This window comes from Liolophura sinensis, chromosome 6 (genome assembly GCF_032854445.1).
Source record: "Liolophura sinensis isolate JHLJ2023 chromosome 6, CUHK_Ljap_v2, whole genome shotgun sequence".
NCBI classification, from domain to species: domain Eukaryota; kingdom Metazoa; phylum Mollusca; class Polyplacophora; order Chitonida; family Chitonidae; genus Liolophura; species Liolophura sinensis.
In genome coordinates this window covers 55,066,439-55,088,888 of record NC_088300.1, presented here as the reverse complement: position 1 = coordinate 55,088,888, position 22,450 = coordinate 55,066,439, and the positions used below count along the sequence as shown (strand labels likewise).

At 39.0% G+C, this 22,450-nt stretch overlaps 1 protein-coding gene across 4 annotated transcripts in view; it reads right to left on the bottom strand.

The window, feature by feature from the left end:
• Positions 1 to 8,667: 8,667 nt before the first annotated feature.
• Positions 8,668 to 22,450, bottom strand: part of LOC135466403 (paired box protein Pax-6-like) — a 31,410-nt gene continuing 17,627 nt past the window's right edge. For 2 of the 4 annotated variants that reach the window (XM_064743854.1, XM_064743851.1), the window contains exons 5-11: positions 19,986 to 20,214; positions 14,298 to 14,456; positions 13,773 to 13,855; positions 12,790 to 12,971; positions 12,127 to 12,230; positions 11,333 to 11,488; positions 8,668 to 10,818 (exon numbers count right to left, since the gene is read on the bottom strand). In XM_064743854.1, the coding sequence (XP_064599924.1) occupies positions 10,703 to 10,818; positions 11,333 to 11,488; positions 12,127 to 12,230; positions 12,790 to 12,971; positions 13,773 to 13,855; positions 14,298 to 14,456; positions 19,986 to 20,214 (1,029 nt within the window). In that variant the 3' untranslated portion in view covers positions 8,668 to 10,702. The remainder of the gene's footprint in view (positions 10,819 to 11,332; positions 11,489 to 12,126; positions 12,231 to 12,789; positions 12,972 to 13,772; positions 13,856 to 14,297; positions 14,457 to 19,985; positions 20,215 to 22,450) is intronic. The other 2 variants (XM_064743852.1, XM_064743853.1) reach the window with 1 other exon arrangement.

Below are 22,450 nucleotides of genomic sequence, written 5' to 3'. Positions count from 1 at the left end.
AAAGTCTGTTGTTTGAGTGATGCTAGAATTATAACACAATATTCTGTCATGTTCAGCATAGTATTATGTTAGTCATATAGAATCTTTATGTTGAATTAATAGAAAATGTGTTATATTTAACAAAATAATCTGCGGCAGATTACATTCTGGTATCTCTCAGACAACAAACTTCCTGTTAAATTTAACGGATTATTTTTTGAGAGTATAGGTGCAGTCTAAATCATCACATACAGTGTTTTTCTATCACCGGTGCGGGTTTAAATCATCTGACAAATCGCCAGAACAGTTTGAATATGTAATATGGCAGATCGATATGAGCAGGTGTTGTTATGCTTACCGCAAGTACAGTAGATAAATACAGAACCTTTCTACACGTCGGTCACACTAACCCTGACTATATAATACCCAGGGTGTAAAGTGGCACAGTTCGTACATGTAGTTTACCTGTAATGGTGGATCATAAAAAGGACATTTATCTTACATTACATATCGTATGAAAATAGATAAAGAGCTAATAATAATATCTGGAACAAATAATAACCAAATAAATAAATAAACAAAAATCAGAACTTTTGGAGGCCACAATGCATTTGTATTATATATGTTCATAAAGGTGCATGTAAGATTCAACACAGTTAAACTGGCGAGCAGCGAAACGTCTTGAGAATAATTAAGAAAGACGCTGTAATAAACATAAAATTATTTCAGCTGAATCTTAAGGAGTAGAAAGTGTCCATTGTGTTTAAATCATTGCATATTGACACACGAATGAATAAAATTCAATAAAATAAAAAGATTTTTTTTTGTTGTGTGTATTTAGTTGGATTTCTTTCTGCAACAATCTTTTAAGAGCCTCTTTTCTTTCTTCAGGTCCATTAAGTTCATGTGGAGTACGCCTTAAACTCGGCGTGCAGGTCGCGGCTATGACCTTTTTGTCAAACTAAAAGCCTCTGATAACCACAGATTCTTCACCTTGAGGGTACATATGATGAGCACTAAAACTGTCCCAAGGTTTTATACGTAAATTCAGAGCATACACTTCGACCACAAACACGCTAATGTATGAAATATGTCAAGTATATTCTCTTATCACACGTTATGCGTTGCAAACACACAAAACAGCAGAATGTATATGAATAATCGGTAAATGTAACATATATTTCTGAGCTTAATGTCACGTTAGTGTTGAGCACATACAAGTGCTTTTTTGCTACCTCTGTAGCTCGTGCATGCAGTAGTGCCATGTGCAGGAATCCAGTCCTGAACAAAATGATACCAGACAACATTCAAGATTAAATAAACTCTTCCCATTCAACATTTGATTGATTTGTGTCATTGTTTTCATATTAAACATAACAGACTGATTTAAAATAATTTGTGGGTAATACAGAATATAAAGTGGTATTTAGTTATTTATTTGATTAGAGTTTTACGCCGTAATCAAGAATGTTTCACTTTTTACCCGGCCAGCATTATGATGAAAGGAAACTAAAGTGTGATAATGATGTAAGCGGACATTATTAGTGGTACAAAATTTTACAAATATTGTTTTATTTTTTGTGATACCGTGAAACAAATTGTATAGCCAATGAATCGATTTCCGGGACAACTAACTTACAAAAGATGTTTTACTATATACTAGTAAATGGCATAAGGAGTTTGGGAGGGGGGGGGGGGGAGATGGATAGGGTAAGCGTAGTGTGGGCAAGAATTGAAACATGGCTGTAAGAATGTTATCAGAATATTGCCAGTTTTCAATATCCAGTATTTTATCAATATATATAATAAAATCTTCTTGTAATTTATTACGCAAAAAACCGTCTGCAATGTAATATAGGACCTAGTCTTTCATCCTGGATTACATCGACAGGAATTGAAGACGCACAAAGGTATAGTGCATCAAATGCATGCTATAGGCTACGTTGTATATCGCCAGGGAACGGTAGTCAATACTGTAATTTATACGCCTTCAAACGCCGACCGTTTATAATGTCCTCCACTAAACAGGTCGTTGTCGTATATGTGGAGTATTGCTGCGTATTTTTTATTGCGTAAAACATCGATGAAATAAATAAATGGAGAGAAAAAGAAACAGACAAAATATAAATAAAGAAGCACTATTGTATCAGTTATTATCTCGATATATATGAGAATATTAAGACTGTAAAATGATAACTGAATCCAAGGTTGTTATAATTCTCAATTCCAGGCATCCAAATATTAACAAACACCCTATAATTTAAAGGGATACGCTGGAAGCCATTCGGCGGTTTAAGAGTAAAAAAACAGAAATATCTCGTTGATTTGTTTTTACTGATTAAAAAACATTAAATTTTTATCAGCCAAGGTGAGAATGACTAATTAGTGTGTGTAGCGAAGACAGAAGATATCCGGAGGCCATGTGAAACCTTCATTAGCCTAAATGGACAACTTCATTGTTATGTGTTATCATTAAAAATCTTAAATATACATGTTAATTCTAGATGAGACTTTAAGTGTTCTTATCAAGAGAATGGCGAATGTTTTTGAGCTTGGGTATAATTGATGAGATGGACCCTATCAGTGTCAGCCAATTTAAATAATCAACAGCGGAAAAATGGCCTACTGTCACATGTTTATCTATATTAATATTAATGTATAATTTGCTTTCTTTCTCGGACCTGTTCAAAGCTACTTTAACACCATTAGCGTGAATAGGATATTAGATCACAACAACAAATCCGATACGTTGTCTGCTGGCCTTAGATGGATTCCATCGCGGATATTTAGTGCCTTAAATAATCACGTGACCATCCGCTTATGCAGAAACGTGCCTTGTATAGATGACCTCACTATTTATTATACACACGTCCACATAATAATGGTATTGTCATGACGGGGGTGGGGAGGGGGATTGGATTGGCACTACAGAGGTTTAACGAAATATATATATCCACCGTCAAGACATGCGCAAACCATGCACATTCAGCCCACAGACCAGGCTGTTATCTACTGAATATTGGATAAGGAAACTCAACTAATGCTGTATAATTCTTTATCTACCAAACATGTCACAGAATATCGCCAAAGGAAAGAATTGATTTGGTTTGCGTATATCTAATAAAATACACATCGGGCGCCACTTTGAAGTTTTCGCGTAATCTACATAAATATATAGTAAATCTTGCAGATGTTGTGTGGTTTCGGAGAAAACCTTCAACGAGGTTAGGCCACGTATATACATATATGGATCTCTATAGGAGATGTATGGTGCTAACATTGAATCAGCCATCGCCGGGTGGCATATGCCACATAAACACTGAGATGTGGAGATTTAGCTGTGGTGGGAGTACATGGGGCTGGGTCTGCAGCCAAGAACCACCCCAGTTAGCGCTATAGGCTCTGCACCCACACGATTGGTCCATTGTTTTAATCAGTCCTGTCTGAATTATAAAACGCTTTTAGGCTGATTGGTTCGTATGTATTTGTTCTGGTACTATTACCTCGAGTATGGTTACATAAATCATTTCAGGTAAATATAGGCTACACAAATGTACGCATATGCTGGACACTTTCACCTACTGTTCACACTTTGTTTCATTGTATCATGTGTGTGTAAGGCAAACAATATTTGGAGAAGTACAAAAAACAATCATCCAGTTTTAAGGTTTGACCGTTCAGATGTGTGTTGGTACACAATATTTGAAACAAAACGATAAAGTACTTCTTCGAAAGGCAAATAACTGCTGGAGATGGAAGAGTATATTGAATTTAACATATAGTGCGCACCTTAGTGCGTGATATATCGCAGGTGCATGAATGTATACAAGATAATTGCATCTTTCCATTCTGATTGCTTTAAAAATATATAGACCTATATAAAAATTTGTTTTCATTGATATTATTTGTTTTGTGGGAAAACACTTGATAGGTTAAAATCAAAATGTGCATGCATGGCTAAATAAAGAGACAGCTGTGCATAGATTATAAGGATTTTTAGCCTGGGTATTTTACTGTTGGGACTAAACTTATTTAAAATATTCAAAACATATTTTGTCCAACAATAAAAGATTGAGAACATGCGTTTGATTCTTGAGGATAATTCATTCTGACATTATTTACTGTCAGGCTTTTTTACGCAAAGTAACAAAATTTTGTAAAGGAATTATCATGAAATTTTTGGAGAAAATAGTTTATAATAAACTACCCTATCACTAAATGATCAATTATCAATGCACAAAAGCGCGCTTGACTGTAGAGTATTTTCTAACCCAAATACTTCTAATTAATACAAACACACGTATATATAGGTGTGAGAACTTTTGTAGCCTTTTACAGGTAATGTTTATAAAAGGCAAAAATAAAAATATGAAATGAATTTACTGCGATTTATTGTGTTGAGCATTTATCGTTGTTTATTTATTTATGTTTGTTAATTAAATATTATGCATTTCAGCCATGCAGAGTTGGGTGCACTATCTCACATGTACAACATGTGTAGGATTAATTTGTATTTATTGTAACCTTGCTACACATACATGTATAATAAACCGATATTAATAGATTTTATTCAGTTTACTTACGACAATACCAAAGACTTAAGGAATGTGTGTCCACTACAAATAATATATGACTGGAATTATGCCTTTGTGAAGTTATAATTCCATGTAAAGCGGTATGTATACCTACATTTTGTATTGAGACTACATATGCTTGTGACTTTTATATTCACAGGTAGGCCTGTATCTGGGGAACATTTAACCTGTAAGAATATTGGCTTGAAGAACCATGTTATGGCTGAAATTGCTGTTTAAAGTGATTTAGCTGATGAAGTAGTGTAACAGATGGGAAATACAAGATGTCGATTGTATTTGTAATGAAACGTAGTTGAGACAAGAATATAGTTAGTCTTTGTTCGGCACAAATGGATATGGAGTTAAAGGTATAGACCGTAAATATGGGTGTCCCATATACCATTGTTTGGGTAGCAGATCTACATTCAAGCCAATGGGTGTGAGGCCAAAAATAAGCGGTCAAAAATGGAAATAGAATAGCTCACCAGGTGCAGGAAAACATTTGATTCTATTTTATTTCAAATTTATGCAAATTTCAAGCAAAACAATTTATATGATAATGAGTGACCTATATGATTGCAAATGGACCATGAACTATAATCGTCTAAATCTAAGAGTAATTAGCAGAAGTCAGTACTCTTAGATAAACCATCACAGTCTTATACCCTCCCGTGTAGAGAGAAGAACGCATTGTCAATTTCTTTGTATGTCAGAAAATTTTAATTTTAGATTTCCGATTTAAGAATTAGCTTGCCCATAGAAGTACAGCAGTGAACCTCGCTACACGGCCTGTCTCACGATGACAAATTGAACTTATTAATGAAATTAATGATAAAGCTGTTAAATTAGGCAGTAATTTGCTTGAATGGTTAAGACATGGTTTCTCATTGCGACCTGTATAACATGAGTGCGTTAGAATGACAGGTTACTACGCTCACGAGCTTGTCCAGACGTGAGACCAGACCTTCAGTCCTCTGCTGATCTGGCCGGACATAAAATCAACTGACCAGAAGATGGCCCCAAGCTCGTTTACACTTTAACACTTTAACTAACCCTTAAACAAACTGAGGTTGAATTAATATATTATTATGTGACTGATGTATTATGTCGTACATGCTTACGTAAGGATATTTATCTTCACGCGGCATGATTATGTTTCATGATTGGAGGGAACCCATAAAGAGGTCACATGACTCAAGGTAGGTACGTACCTGCTGACAAATCATACAGAGGTCATGGGGAACCAATACAGCTCATCAGGTATATCAGCTAACAAATCACACAGAGGCCATGGGAAACCAATACACCTCGTTAGGTATATCTGCTAAAAAATCACACAGAGGTCATGGGAAACCAATACACCTCGTCAGGTATTTCAGCTAACAAATCACACAGAGATCATGGGAAACCAATACACCTCATTAGGTATATCAACTAACAAATCACACAGAGATCATGGGAAACCAACACACCTCATTAGGTAGATCAGCTAACAAATCAAACAGAGATTATGGGAAACCAATACACCTGACCAGGTATATCAGCTAACAAATCACACAGAGGTCATGGGAAACCAATACACCTTGTCAGGTATATCAGCTAACAAATCACACAGAGACCATGGGAAACCAGTACATCTGACCAGGTATATCAGCTAACAAATCACACAGAGGTCATGGGAAACCAATACACCTCGTCAGGTATATCAGCTAACAAATCACACAGAGACCATTTAAAGCCAGTACACCTGACCAGGTATATCAGCTGACAAACCATACAGAGGCCATGGGAAACCAATACACCTCACCAACCACATACGTTCTTAAAAAAAACATACAGAGGCCATGAGAAACCAATACACCTCTCCAGGTACCTGCTGACAAACCATACACAGGCCATGGGAAAAAAACACACCTCACCAGGTGCCTGCTGAGAAACCATACACAGGCCATGGGAACCAGTACACCTCACCAGGTACTTGCTGACAAACCATACAGAGGCCTTGGGAAACCAGTACACATCACCAGGTATCTGCTGACAAATCATACACAGGCCATGGGTAACCAATACACCTCACCAGGTACCAGCTGACAAACCATACAGAGGCCAGGGGAAACCAATACACCTCACCAGGTACCTGTTGACAAACCATACACAGGCCATGGGAAACCAATACACCTCACCAGGTACCTGCTGACAAGCCCTACACAGCCCAAGGGAAAACAGTACACTCGACAAGGTATATCAGCTGACAAACCATACAGAGGCCATGGGAACAAACACACCTCACCAGGTAACTGCTGACAAATCATACATAGGCCTTGGGAAACCAGTACACCTCACCAGGTACCTGCTGGAAAACCATACACAGGCCATGGGAACCAATACACCTCACCAAACGTCATGGGAAACCAGTACATGTCACCAGGTACCTGCTGACAAATCATACACAGGCCATGGGAAACCAATACACCTCACCAGGTACCTGCTGGCAAACCATACAGAGGCCTTGGAAAACCAGTACACCTCAAAGACGTTAACACACTTGTGGGAAGGGGCAGAGGTAGGCAACAATAACGTTTATTTGATCAGTTTGTCAGCTAGACCTACTTATTTGTTAACACCATAAATAGCATGGCTGATCCAAAAGGTAAGGTTACATATGTAACGCAATAGCATTTCAACTCATTCTCATTAAAGAATCGTAAATATACAGGACAGCGCACGTGGAATACAATGTCACAATATTATTCGCACGTTTTTATCCATTAGGTAATCGAAAGGTGATTGGATGACATATTTTAAGCGGCCTGAATTATAACTTTTTGACTTGAACGCCATTATTTAGTAGCACTACCCATGATATATATATATGTCCTATGTGCATGAAACCCAGCCAAAGGTGTGCCAGTGGAGCTGTTAATTACTTACTTGTATATAGCCGGCTTTACCGGTCAGTATGGGACAGAGACATAAACCTAACCATTAGAACGCATCATAATGAAAACCACTACAAAAGGCCAACTTTTTATCACCTTCTATTCTCTTGGGCGATATTAAATAAACTGGCCATTTCGGTGGTCTGTGGTATGTATGGGCTTATCAACATGATGGTCGATCAACCATATATTAACTTTTGTCCGCCCTGGGCAGTAATAAGGTTCTCCTATACTGTCCTACACCGCTACCTGTGTCACACATTAACCTATCCACGTTTATACGCATATCCATTTACACTTCATAGATCTTCCACACTTTATATCTCCCCTTACAGCTACCGACTTAGGGATACATATTTTTTTTTTCTCTGTTTCTATCTCTAAGCTGTCCAGAAAACACCTTCTGTAATTTGTCTTTTTGGCGTTCTCCCGAAGGCCTTTAACACGTATGGTCCAGCAAAAAATGTCTGACGTCAGCACCGTGGCCTAAAGGTTTGCGATAAATAACAACCATAGGCTCTTCAACACAAATGTTTGACAACTCTAACTGGCTAGTGTTTAATTCCGCATATACACCAGCGTGAAAGGCATATAGACAAGGTGGACATTATTTCTAAAAAGTTAAACTGAGAAATAAATACACTAATAATTCTATCCAATAAAATAAATCGAAGTTTTAATTTACATTACAATTCTGTTGCATCTCCATTTCATTAATTTAGATAAACAGTTCAAGGCATTCTATCCTAATGTGTAGTGTACATTTCAATGAAACCTTTCCATACCGATAAAGCGCATAACTAGACTGATTACGTCGACTAATGGGTATCGAATGAGTACAGTTCATAAGTTGATGAACCAGTGCGAAAGGTTTCCTGAACTACAGATAACATTCCAGAATTTCTTCGTCCTTTCATGTGTGGATGTGGATATCAATTCTACAATTACAGAATAATATTTTCTATGTGCCTCTTGTTTACATACTGATTAGTACGCTGTATGTACGTTATAGCTTGAGCTGGATAATACAACACAGTTCTTAAGGCAAAACATGACTGTTTTGTGAAATACTACCTGTAAAAAGTCATTTAAATGAGGTTCATTACTAACTCTGCTGAAAGATGTATTAAAATCACTTCCGAAAAAGAAAACAACAAATTCGTCGCATTGATTTCATTTCCTATTTATTGGCCAATTAATAAATTGTTGGATGAGACTGTACATGAATTTTTTGCACTGTTTAACAGTCTAATTTATGAGTGGGATACACATAATACACGAAAGAGAGAGAGCACTAAACATAGTAGTGTGGTCCTCCTCGTGCCTAGCACTACAAATCCGTACACAGGGTACTAAGAGGTCACAGCGTAGACGGTCAGTTAACAAACACGAACAAAAACATTGTACACACCAACCGTCGTATCACCAAGCACACACGCAATCAGCTGATGACAGGGTTTTTTTTTTTTTTTTTTTTGATTCTTTTTTTGAGGCATGGAATCAATTTACTTCATAACAGTGGAAATTTTGCGTCAGTTGCTCATGAGAATTATTCTTTTAATGAATGCTTACGGGAAATAGTGAATTTCTTGAGCATATAGGGTATGACTCGATGGTCGAGACAGGCGTGTGTGTACAGCCACGCGGTCTATACCAGGCAATCATCAGTGACAGCGTGACTGGGGACACACCAGTACACAGATATACGTGTGAGACTATGTGTCGGGTAAGTTTACACCCGGGTTATGTGCAGCCTGATACTTGAACCTGACGACCCGTCCAGTCGGCCGGCCAGGACCCCGGGATCGTGTCAGCCGGTGCAGGTATCGGGAAGGTTTCCACAGTCAAGGCTTTATGGGAACCAGTAATAACAGAGGCAAGGCTTTAATCACGGGGTGTCGACTACAAACAGTAGTGATTACGCCCAGTTGCATTCTTCAAGAACAACGTAAGCACCTTGCTCAAATTCCAAATGAACAAACAAACGATATTACAGAGACTAATACAGTAAGTAGTGCGGTGCGTTTGTGAATGACACAAAAGAAACCGTAGGTTTTAGCCAGGAGTCATAGCACGCGTCCAAGCGTCAGGCTCGGGCAACTCGATACGGTAAATGAGGTAATACTAGAATGTTGGGAAGTGAAGTGACAATGGCAAGTACAGGCTATTCCATAAGTTATGCCGTGGTTAAGGCAGGAGGAATAGAACATACACAGAACGTCTTGGACGTTTACAGCGTTTTTATACAGGTATATGAAAACATCAAACAGCAAAACTCACACAACCAGACATCTTAATGATGTATATATATATGTATGTATATATAAAGACCCGTGGATTAACATACATGTACACGATTGTAATCCACAGTGCGCATGCCTCCAGATTTCTGTGGCAGGTTCCAATGGAGAACGTTTGAGCAATGATTTGAGACTATATATGCACAAAAGTGCGGAACTGTGTGATATGAATGGGGAACTGTTATGTTATAAATTTACACATTCGTTTTTTTTATACGATGTGTATTGCTTGTCCATCCAGTCATTGAACAAGCGTAATATATACAACAAAGACATCTACAGCAATTTTCTAGAATGTATCTACTGAGATCAACTGGTCTTGAAGATCAGTTAATGTACCAGAAATATGTGAAAGTTTTCTGTGGGAAACACAATGCATGCATACATCGAGTTGGTCTCAATACGCAGTCTTGGATTTAGATCGATTGACCATCGAGATTCGATCAAGAAGTATGCGTCTGCCGGCCATATTAGAGATTCAGTCATAATTGGTTCTCCAAAGAACCGGAAGTCCGTATCCACATGGCTACCATGCAGTCCGCCTAACATTTTACTGCCCGTAGAACAGTTGTGTTAGCGATGGTTGCAGCCTACCTCAAAGGTAACCCACATGTTCCTATGCTGACCTCTTCAGTGTCAAGACCAACATTGCTTCAGAAGCTCAATCAAGTGGTCCAAACAGACGACGGCAATCAGTATGTTTGCGCTGCCAGAATGTCTTTGTCCTTCGCCATTCATGCCACATGAGCAACACTTGAGTATTATATTTATGCCTGAGACAAAGGCTCTTTCTCCTTGACTGATCAGTTTTTGAAGGACCGAGAAGGTCTTATCCTCACATCAAACACAATATGCTGAGTATGCTTCGAGGCAGCACTTGTGTCTCAGTGACAGTAGTCTATTGTTTTTGTCATTGAATTCTTGTCCAATATTGCGATGTCATTGATCCCATGTGATGAGCGCTCATATCCTGAGCAGCGCCCCCTGGAACTTGGACTGGGACTGAAACACCTGGAGAAATAAGTCCTGTAAAAAAAGAAAGCAAATAGGAATTCAGAAACATGGCAACCAGAAATTTTAGTTTATTTTTTATGTCACACTAAAATTTTCCCTCTCTAAACATTAAAATTGTTCGTCTAAAACCGTAAGCAAGAAAGAAAGAAATTAAGAAACTTTCTTTAAGGTGAGCATTTTTTTCGTAATGGTCTAAAACATTTTATGTATATATTTCTTTCATTGTTGTTTAACAACATAGTCAAGAACTTTTCAGATATAGTGTGGCGGTCGTCACTAGGGGATTAAGGAAACCGCAGCGCCTGGAGTGAACCACTCACCTTTGGCAAGTCACTGACGATCTTCTTGGTGGAAGACAAATGTTTTACAACTGACAAACAACTTTGCAAACGAACACATGCGCGTCGACCACGCAGTGAGAGAAGGGGTATCTACGCATTGCCTTCTTAATAACTCCTATATCACTTTATGGTATACGATAATAAAAATTATGTAATAATGAGGATTTTGAGTAAGATGAGGCTACCTTTGGTGTACCATCTGGAGGGCTCACCTGTGGAAGCCCCGTTGTGACTGGCGTGATTCATATGGCCCTGCATGCTCACCGCAGGATTGCACGACGGTCGGGAGTAGCTGCTAAGAGCGAGAGGGTCGTAACTTCTAGCTGGACCCGACATGTAGTCTGAAATAGACATAATACGACGATATAAACTGAGTAATGTTCAGTCTCTCTAGGGAAAGACCAGATAAAATATTATCCTATGCGTCAGGATAAATTTCATAAACTACGCTCATATATATCAAATATCAAAAGTTCAAAGATTAGTACGCTCAAAGTTAATTTAAAGCAGCCAACAAACTAACTTTCACTTGCATAGGAAAATCACTTTACAGTAAATGAGCTTCTTTCGTAAGTGGTTGTCTTTATTTGCTTGCTTTGGAATTAACGTGCATGTTTTTTAATATTTACTACTGTCATGTCACAACGCTGTAGTATAGTGGTGTACCAAGCGAAGAAATACCAATATTACCAATTTATTGTATACTTGCAGTATATTGTAATTTCTTAGAAACTGAGACTAGTTTCTGCATCAGACTAATTCCAGCTTCAAGCCAATTTCAGTTTCAGACTACTTTCAGTTTCACAGTAGTTTCAGCTTCGAATTATTTTCAGCTTCAGACTGCAGCTTTGGGAATCTCACAAAATGACAAACATATAACCATACATTCGTTGTTGATTTTTTTATACCCAATAATGTGGTTTTACATTACCACTAAATCTAAAAGGGTGTAATATGAAGGTCTGTAGAGACTACTAACCTGGTAGCATGCAGGAATAAGAGGAGGAGTTTGTGGACTGTAGGCAGGCCGGATTTGGAGCGATGTTGTTGGATAAAGAGTAACTGGGCACAGGCGGGATGGAGCTGCAGACAAATATCAGATAAAAGAACACATTATAGAAACAACTGTTATCGATTACAATAAATTAATACTGATCATCCTGAATTCATTGCGAAAAAATATATTATCGGAAACAGTTCTATTTTTACTGAGGATTAAGAGTTGTAAACTGCTGGTGTCGGGGTGTGATATCAGTAGAGAGCCATGGACATGGCGGGAATTGAATTGATTAAGAAACCGTTTCTACCAGTTCAATAGTAAGCTCAGTAGTTCTTGGAGAAGATGATGGTATTATTTCCTGTCCTGCTTGGGTGAGATGGAAATGTCTCCACAACATGCACGAAGTAATTTCGTCTCACAGTTTATTGATTCATTGACTTATTACCTTCCTGGAAGGTTCTGCTGTTGTGAAGGATGTCCAGTTTTATACATCTACTATGGTTCTATAGGACAGAGGGGTGAGGAGTAAGAGCTGAACGGTTCTCGAACAGAGGAGGAAAAACCGTGAGAGATTGGAAAGAGCTGAGACAGTAATAGGCAACAATGGCAAAAAATGCGCGTGAACGCTCTGTTTAAATCCACCTTTGACTGTCGAACCTGTAGGAGTCGGCCATGGCTCCGATCGGTTGGTGGATCGTCGGGTACATGCTGTTTGTAAAACTGCTATTGATTGGAATGCGACTCGATCCATTCGCCGCTTCACGACGTTGATTCCGTAGTTTTTCTTCTCGTCGCCATTTAGCCCGGCGATTAGAAAACCATACCTTAAACAGAATGAACAGCAGTTTTATAAAGAAATTTACGTTTTTATTTTTGTATGTATTTGATGGTAATATAACGTCCTGCATTACAGTACCACTTAGACCCTAATGCTAATATTTATGGTTTGAAGGAAACCGGAGTGACCGGTATAAACCACGGGATTAAGATGAGTGTGAGGAAAAAATCGTTTATGGTCTTAAACACGTCATGCATAAAACTTTTTGGTCAGTCGATATTTATGTGTATGCCTTAATTAAAAAATCATATTCCGGGTCATATTTGAGGGTTATATCTATCTAAGTTGCTGGAGAAGCACAACTGCCAGAGGGCATTTTATTTAAATTCGTAACTGTTGGAAAGCCATCCTTTGACAAATTGGCGGTGGGGTAGTTGTTACATTTCCCATCTCCTGCATCTGCGCAGAGGGAGTTTCCTATGTTTTGTACAGCTAGTCCGCCAAGCCACAAAGCCCAGAGATGATTCTATAAATGATGCTAGTTAGATAGGCTCCCTAACAATGAGACAAGAACTAGAGGACAAGGGGCTAACTTGTGTTCGTGACGACGGACGCTTTTCGAATAAAGGCAGGGGTTTGACTCCATTCCCTTTAATTAATTAGGAGAGAAGAAAATGTTTGGAGAAGCTGGAGTGATGGGGTTGAAGCCTGAGGCTCGGTCAGCCAGTCACTATCGCACTACCATAGGGAGTTCCTGGACGCAGTAAGCCATCCTGGACCAAGCCCAGCTTTTCTAAGCCCGTAACACCGACAACATATCAAAGAGTTCCCGACATTCGGGTCCTACCTGGATTCGTGCCTCGGGCAAATCTATCTTCTGTGCTAACCTCTCTCTCGCAAAAACATCTGGATAATGTGTCCGTTCGAACTCTGGAAAAACAGCATATGGTGGAAACATCAATTACAGCTGAGACTAGGGTGAGGCCTACAAAGCATGTAATAGCAATCAGGACTCTTTGGTTTGATATTCCTTGTCAATTTTCTGTCATCGATCGTATAATATATGAAGACAGCGAAAAATAATTGCAAATTGTCAATAAATTTGCTCATTGGGTACCGACGCCGTCTGAAATTGTAGCTGATCTGTGGACGTTGGGGGTCCCATGATTACAGGCTAAGTTGATCAAAAAGACAAAAACAGAAGGGATACGAGGGAGGGCGTTCCTGTCGACAGACAGAGAGCTGGGCTACTTCGGCAGACAACGATAAATTAAGTAGTACCTTCCACAGGTATTTCCGATTTCCAGACGAATGGAACAATGGTTTGTAATTTGCTGCATTGGAAGCGATATTTGGTTGATGATGATCTTACCTTTTTCCAGGGATTCGATCTGGGAGGCCGTAAACGAGGTTCTATTTCTCTGTAACTTGCGTTTTAGCCGTATCCTCATCTGTTCCTCCGTCTCTCCGTTTTGTGGACCATCATTACTGTGGTCCGACGATACGCTAACGTTGTCATGCTGCTGGTGATCTGTAGAAGAAAACATCTCCTTCAATGAGTTTGTCTAAAGCTGTACAAATGCTTACACCAGTGGATCCAATTTAATCCGAATTCGTTAATCCCTGCGCATAGCCGTGTGTTTGTACACGGTCATCCCGTCACCGTGTGAAGTCCATGAGAAAACAAGTCAGCTTCAGTGTTTTGTTTCATGTCATCAACCTTGACGACAAAAAAAAATCTAATACGACCTTTTGTTTTGATAAAACGACAGGGGCGAGCATGTAAATTATCACACAATAGATCCAGGGTCGAGTAGATGACGACAAACAATGATTTGTAATACACACTATGATTTCCAATTAGAGAGTGAGCTGGCCGAAATGTATTTGTGATGATGAGATATAGAATTAATTAATTTTCTAACACTGAAAACTTATGAACAAGTATTTTCTTCAATTAGCAAATGAAAGCAGCTTAAACACATATAGCGGCCAAAATATATACATTAATAAGGTGAGATAAATTGCACACACAGCTAATTGCATGCAAAGTCTTTAGCATACAGTTAAAGATTTGAAACTTCAAATTCAAAAGTAAAAGAAAAAAGGGGATAGATAATCTACATTCTTCAGACCTTCGAGCAAATCAGACAATCGGAGTTACAGGGCTGTTAGAGAAAGCTTAGCCTGGAAGCGTTAGGGAGACGTCCTGTGGGGAGTTCCATCTTGCGTCTAATTGTTGCTGAGCACGCCATAACACCAACTGTTTCTCTCTCACGGATCCAAAGCATTACCAGAGGTAAGTTGTATTGAAACCCTTGTCAATGGATCTTTCTTACAAGCATGGAAAGTGCACGGTAAATTATTGGACGGTTGGTTTCAAATTAGGGGTTTGAGACAATGGGTGTTCTTCAGATAGCACGGTCGCTATTACTGTCAACGATGAACTTGGCCGAGTTCACCGAAAATTGTATTGTTGCGGTTTTGTATGGCCATATCTTTGACGTAGATCAAAGGCTCTTGAGAAAAGATTTTCCCAATCGCCTTGTAAGGACTTTCCTATATCCTGGCGATTAGGCTATCAGCGCATACTATGTTATTCTGCCGAACTGCACCTGTGGGCATACTCTATGTTCAGTTAGGGAGTTCGTTACCTTCATCCAGCGCTACCGGGGACTAGTGGGTGGATCCGGGCGAACAACTTGAGCAGGAAACACAGTACTCCCGACAATAAGGTCGGCATATCCGTATCCGCCCAGACGCTGTATAGCATTTTAATCACCGCTTGTATTTAAAGTAGCTCGTCGTTTTTTAGAACTTCTCAAATTATTATTAATTGAAACAGATGGTTGTTTGACCGCGCGACATCAACAAGGTTATCATTAACGGGGACATATCCAATAAGTTGCAAATGATTTATTTCCCTTAAGGATAACAGCCGAAGGTTCCAACCAATAAGAATGTCTTCCTTCATCCGAGAAAATGGACCCTGATTCTACTTGAATGTGAACGGGTATAAATTATTTATTCGAGCGAATGTGACGTGGATTCAAATTAGAGAGCTTTTCATTTAATTTCTCCGTGTTGCAGGGATTATTTTCTAGCTCGTCACCATAACGTTTTCTTTTTACCAAATATGAATTTCCTTGCCATGCGTAAAGGATGGCGATATGTCTAATTTAACTACTTCAGGTTCATGGAACTATGGGGTGGGGATGTTGCCAAGATAGCACTGATATAACAAGCTCTTAATCAAACCACGACCGAGACGACTGAACCGAGATACACTATACACCCCGTCTTTATCACTCAATTTACACTGTTGTCCAGTCTGACAGAGAAACTATTGATCTTCGACTCTTGAGCCATCTCAGCCACACCACCATAGCTCTGCAGGCGACATTTATGTCGCTGTTTATCAAATGTTCTCTGTCGAAGTCTTTGCGTGAAGCACGGCGGATTACTCTAAGAGAATTGCCGAATTAGCTCGCGTGGAAGCTTCTTTGTGCGTGTTCACACTAGCACACTGACAGTGTTTCTCAAAGAACTACCCTTGTATTGTTGTGTTCGCTGGATTCCTTCCGACGACATAAACAATTATTTTCTGAATGCAACCAAACATATTTATCTCCTGTTTCTAAAGAAGTCATTGAGACGAAGTGGGTGAGAGCGAGATTCAATAGCAGAAAATACTTCAGACGGCCGAATTTAAGCGGCTCTATTTAAGCGCATATTTATCTACTAGAGGATTAAGAGAAGGATTTGAAAGGAGAGCCAGACATTTAGACGTCGGCTGACAATGAATTGCTACAACCACGTCTTAAGCAGAAGTCATCTGTTTCACTAACAAAACTTCTCCTTTGTGACAATCTTCAATGGAGTCTTGTAGGTCTTTAATACGAGGTTTAATGGAGTTTGCTACTCGTCTTTTCCTATATATGAAGGGTACAAGTTAGGCCAGGTTTTAATTTCCTTGAGGTGTGGATTATACGATTGGAATACCCCCTCGGTTTCTGTGACGATCGGCAAAGTTGTGTTCAGATTTTTTTTAACGCATGCGCGAAGTTCACAAGCCAGCGGCAATATGACGTGTGCCATATTACAGCAGTGTTCCCACAAGAAGACAACTTTTGAAGAAGTGCAATAAAAGATTTGTGGAGGACAATTGGGTATCAGCGTTGGCAAATGGCTGGCCTTGAAACAAGCTCTTGACGAGAGTGATAACTGTAATGACATTATGGTGGATCGAAACTACGGCTGCGAATCCGGTGGACACAGTTCATAACTCAATACTGAGTGATAATTAGGCTTGTTTGCATACAGTTAGTCCCTTCAAGTCGGTGCCTGTGATCTCAGCAGCTGAGAGTTACTCCAATTGCAGGAGGGTCGTCGCTGTAATGTGTGAATTATTCTGTAACGACCGCACAGAGAATCAGTAGACTAGGGTAACACCGCGCTGGCCCCTGACGACATATTAGCTGTAATCTAATCAAACAGTGACACAAGCGACACTACTGGCCAGCTCTTCCCTCATTCCAACTGCCCAGAATTCCATTACCTTGGAGTATCTTCAAATCTCTCTCCATTCACAGAAAAGCTCTACTTAAGATGTCGTCAAAGAAGACCATCAACTGACGGCAACAGCTTTTTTGTCGCCTAACAAATTAAATGCTTCAAGGCTTGGCCACGATCAAGAAATTACGGATCGAATTAAAAAATATCTTCAACAGCTGTAATGATATTAAAAGCAACCTGTTATCAAAAAGTACGTTTCTTTTATTTCGACGTGAAGGGGATATGTGAATAAATGTCCCATTTCCTTGCATTTTCAAGAAAAGAATAACAGATAACAAAATCTTTCATTAATTAATGTTTAATGCGTCTTTTTAGAAAAAGCACAACAAATCTTAGTAAGTTGACTGAAATGAGCTTCGCGGCGTTAGCCTTAAAGATTTTGGTCTGTAACATACATGTACAGAATTTAAACTGTAGAAGCCATAGAAGACTTTATATGACCTGGATCGAGTGTCAGTCCAGTTGAGTGAGTTCTGGAGAGATAAGGATATAAGGATCCCAGATGAGACAACTTAAATTAATTGACAGTTAAATTACAACACAAACGGAGTTCGACAGGTTTATCACGCAGCCAGTCGCCATTTGATAATACGACGAGACGACGAAATTTACAAGATCTATAATCTAAACAGAAAAACCAGAGATGATCTGGAATAAGGGTGGAAGCGTTTCCGCCTTTAGTGTTGACACACTGTAGTTGACGTGACGTCTTAATAAAGCTTACGGACGAGGCCGATGAATTTTCTCTAACAGATCTGCACAGCCCTTAGTCGTTTCAGGGACCTGTCAATGACATTAGAGTCTAAACACAGCCTTGACAATCGCCCAACCGATGTAAACATAGCCTCATGAAATTTATCTCGCCAATTAATGTGACTAATAGGCCCCGTGTGTTTTCCCAATCGGTTTCAGGGTGAAGCGAGAATAATGCAGCATTATGGGTACCGTATTTCTCATCTTGATGCATATACAGTATATTGTTTAGTCAGTTTGGTCGCAAGATGTAGCATTTGTGATATTATTCTTAACTACAGAAAGTAAAAACAACAAAAAGTGAGGAGTATTTACTTAAGTCTGTGTATTCCAGAACGTATATGTATAATGGTGCGTCCATTACGATATACTCTCTCATATAAAACAGATGCTTATTTCAAAGCGCATGTTTTAAACATAAAATTAAAAGATAGCTAAGACATAGTTTTAGAGGTTGGATACTTCATCAAGACGACTATTTCGTCCCATTAAGAAAAGCTGACATGAAACACATGTGAAGGATTGAGCGGAATTTTTTGTACTGTGAACTAAAGTAAACGGGCAACAAATCAGGGGAAAGCAACTTAATCTAACGGGTCAGTTAATGTGAATTTTTATTCAGAGGTGATTTACATCGGCTCTTTTACAGATTTTCCTAGAGTACCGAAATACGTTTTATTGCCTGTTACGGATCAAAGGGTTTGATCCTGGATGTAAAATGACATTACACGTGAGATCTGGAATGATACAATGGCTAATCAATACGTATATACAAAGGTGGAGCAACAGACGGCGCACTGGCGGACTGGCGGGTCGGACTTGCGCATCATAACGACTAGTGTGGACATCGCCTAGGAGAACACAATACATGCCATACCGACAAGAAGATACCCACCATCATTGAAGGACACTAAACGAGTTCTTTGTAATACTAACCGATGGTTTGCAAAGAAATCTGTTCTCAGATGCATCTGTTCTTGAATGCAATGAAAGTACGGATTCAATTCTCATGCAGATTTGCCCATCAATCAAGTCTGAGTTCTAAGAAAAACCAGCTATAATGTTTTCTTTTAAAAGTTTCGCGATAATGGTTTTAAATTTCATACACTGTATGCTAAAATAACAAGGTATCGTTACCCATGTAATGATATTTGTACGCAGTTGAAATAACCATAAAGTTGTGTATAAGCTTAAAGCAAACTTGAAAAAACTGGTTCCAGTGCGTTACAGTCTACAAACAATTCATAGACTTAAATCTTCATAGTGTACAAGATCGTCAGCTTTAGGCATCCTTTGAAATACCCTGTGTTTGTATACTTGAAAACTATAGTTTTTTGGTTTCATAGTGTCAGCAACAATACAAAAATTTATCTACAATCGATTGTTATTTTGCTTGTATTCTCGCTAGAGTTCTCTAGAGCTGGGATACAACGAGCCCTTTGGGGTTTCTGTCTCCACCCGATTGCCAAGCAAAATATGACATGTAAGTTGAACAGTTTAAGCATTTGTATAAATAGTTACAATAAAACTCCAACCATGGTAAAGTTACAAGGTGTTGGCTTCCACCCATTACGTGTGACCATTTGCCGGCTATCACACTGTTGTCGCTGCACTAGTTTTAAAATAAATAGAAGAAAAATTGTCATTAAAAAGAGTGACAAAAAATAAATGAAATTTTTCTATCACCACATAATGAAGACAAATAAAACACCAACAACAGACCACATCATACCTTTTTTGACTCCGCTGAGTGAAGAGTGATTCTGCGGCGGTGGTGGTGGGGCTGTTTGGTAGGGTGATGACGTTAGACCATGCATGGTGGCGTTAGGAGCATACCAAGGATTATGGCGGGGCCATGCCTGGCCGTTAAGTAGTCCTAGTTTATCGTACATTGTCCCTTGTCCCATTACTTTTTGATTTTCACTTGCTAAATTCCTCAGCACCCGGTTTATGGAGGATACCTAAAACAAAAACAACCCTTCATATAAAGAGATCTGCGATATGTCAACAACAGCCAACAACACAAACAAGTCTGTTTAAAAAATAAAAAAACCACAAGAAAAAAGCAAGAAAACAAAATAACAACAAAGACAAAAGCCCCACTTCAAAAAAGTTTTACGTAAGTTTATGTTTTCTTTCTTCATAACGGAGGTAAAGCCAGATGAGTGTTTTCGCACAGAGCTGTAGAGCGGGAAGGGTGACGGCCAGCAGAAAGTGATGCGGCTCCCACACAATTGGAGGTGTCCATGCGAGCGCGTGGCATTACAAAGTCGTAATAAATGTTACACCCCGAAAAATGTTTACACGATTGCATGTCAGTATATCCGCATATCTAGGGGAGCGCTGGGGGCGTGCGGGAGCGGGTCGGGCCATGTATTACTTGCTGGGGAGACAGGTGCCCGGGGGGTGGGAGTGATATTAACAATCACCCCTGGCCCTATTCCCCGGCTTACGCGCAGACTAAATTGGCGGTGAAATGGAAGTACAACGACCGGTGCGGCCATACGGCCTCCCTATGATAGTATAGCCCCAAACCAGTTTCTCACGAGCCACTGGTCTTGACGTCTCATCTGACTGATTTTTACGACATTGATTTGCCCCCCTGTCGTACTTTCTAACATACATAGCATCAGTTAGACCTCTCCTGAAGTATACACTATTTTTTATCCTGCAGAAAAGCGGACAGGTTCAATTACGTTAATTAGTAAACCATTATAAGGAGTACTTGTATAGACGGCCAGTAAGCCCACTTAATTCCCAGCCCAATAATTCATTTTGCTTAAATAGCGCGAATGACTAATTTCATGTAGAGACAGCTGACAGTAAGACGGTCTTCTCTATATCGCTCTATATCCGACATCTGCATATTGTAACAATATATATGTAGAACGTTCACGGAAAGATTGTCAGTGGCTCTTAACATTACATATATTATTCGTATAATTATTAAACCTATAATTTATTGGTTGAAATATTACTTACTTGGGTATTTTTGACTTAATAAACATATAATGTTCAAATTATTGTATGACATTATAATAATAAAATCTAATACTATACAATTCTGGTCGTGCATATTTTCCGAAAAGAAATAAAGGTCTCATACTTTTTTAACATAAAACAACTTCATATATTAAATTCCACCTTCACTTGGTTGTCAATGATTAACTCATAAACAAGAGCACAGAACTGATGACAGTATCATTACAGCAAGTAACTGTTGAGAACAATTTGAAACATCCTGTGTTCAAAAATTGTAGAATTTCACATCTTTATATTTGTAAAACTGCTATATTTTTTAAACAACTATGTAAACTTATATTTCTCTTAAGGTCTTTTATATTTAGTCGCCAAAGGATTTGTTGCTGTAAAATCATTAATTTCATTGTTAACAAGCTATCAAATGATAATATTTATTTTTTTTAAAGTATAAACCAAAATAATTTTCAGGATTATTTCAACAACACCAGATCTATTGTTGTATGTTTAATTGGCCAGTTTTCCAGTGTTTTATCTGTTAAATGCTCGCTGCCATCAGTTTAATGGAGCATGGGAACCGACAGTCCGTGTACCTGAACTGCAGACAACAGCTAAAACTGGCTAATAGGAAACAATGACAAAGCTTGGATGTAACTTGTTAGTTTGTGTGTGCAGGCCAATGTCTGATTAGGTCTCCTGTTTCCCTTTTTCTCCACCCTATAAACTGCAAAGGAAATGGCCCTTCAAAGGTTTGTCACACAGAGAGAACTGTCCAATTTTATTAATTAAATCTAAACTGGGATGATCAGATTTATCCATGTGTTAAATTATGCCAGGCTTGTATTAAGAAAACTGCTAGCACCAGTTCTGGGATAAATGAAAAGGAAAATATCTTGGCAGGGCTCGTCATATGTTTATCATTAATAAACAATTCTCCCAGTCTCATTCTTTTCCCGTAACCAGCAGAGGACTGTTGTGAAGTAGAACACAACCAAATGATTCATATTTATCGAGAATGTTTTTAAATAATTTTGAGCTAACAGCTTTCGGGGGTTTGCAATAAGGCACGTCGGCTGATTTTCTGCTTCACAGAACGTGAATGGCATGGTGCCGAACCTCAAGTTCATCTCAATATAGCCGGGATGGCTCAAAATATATCACTTGCCGGACCGTTCCTTCGGCCTGCCAATCGCTCAGCACATGTGTTACGACCAACCA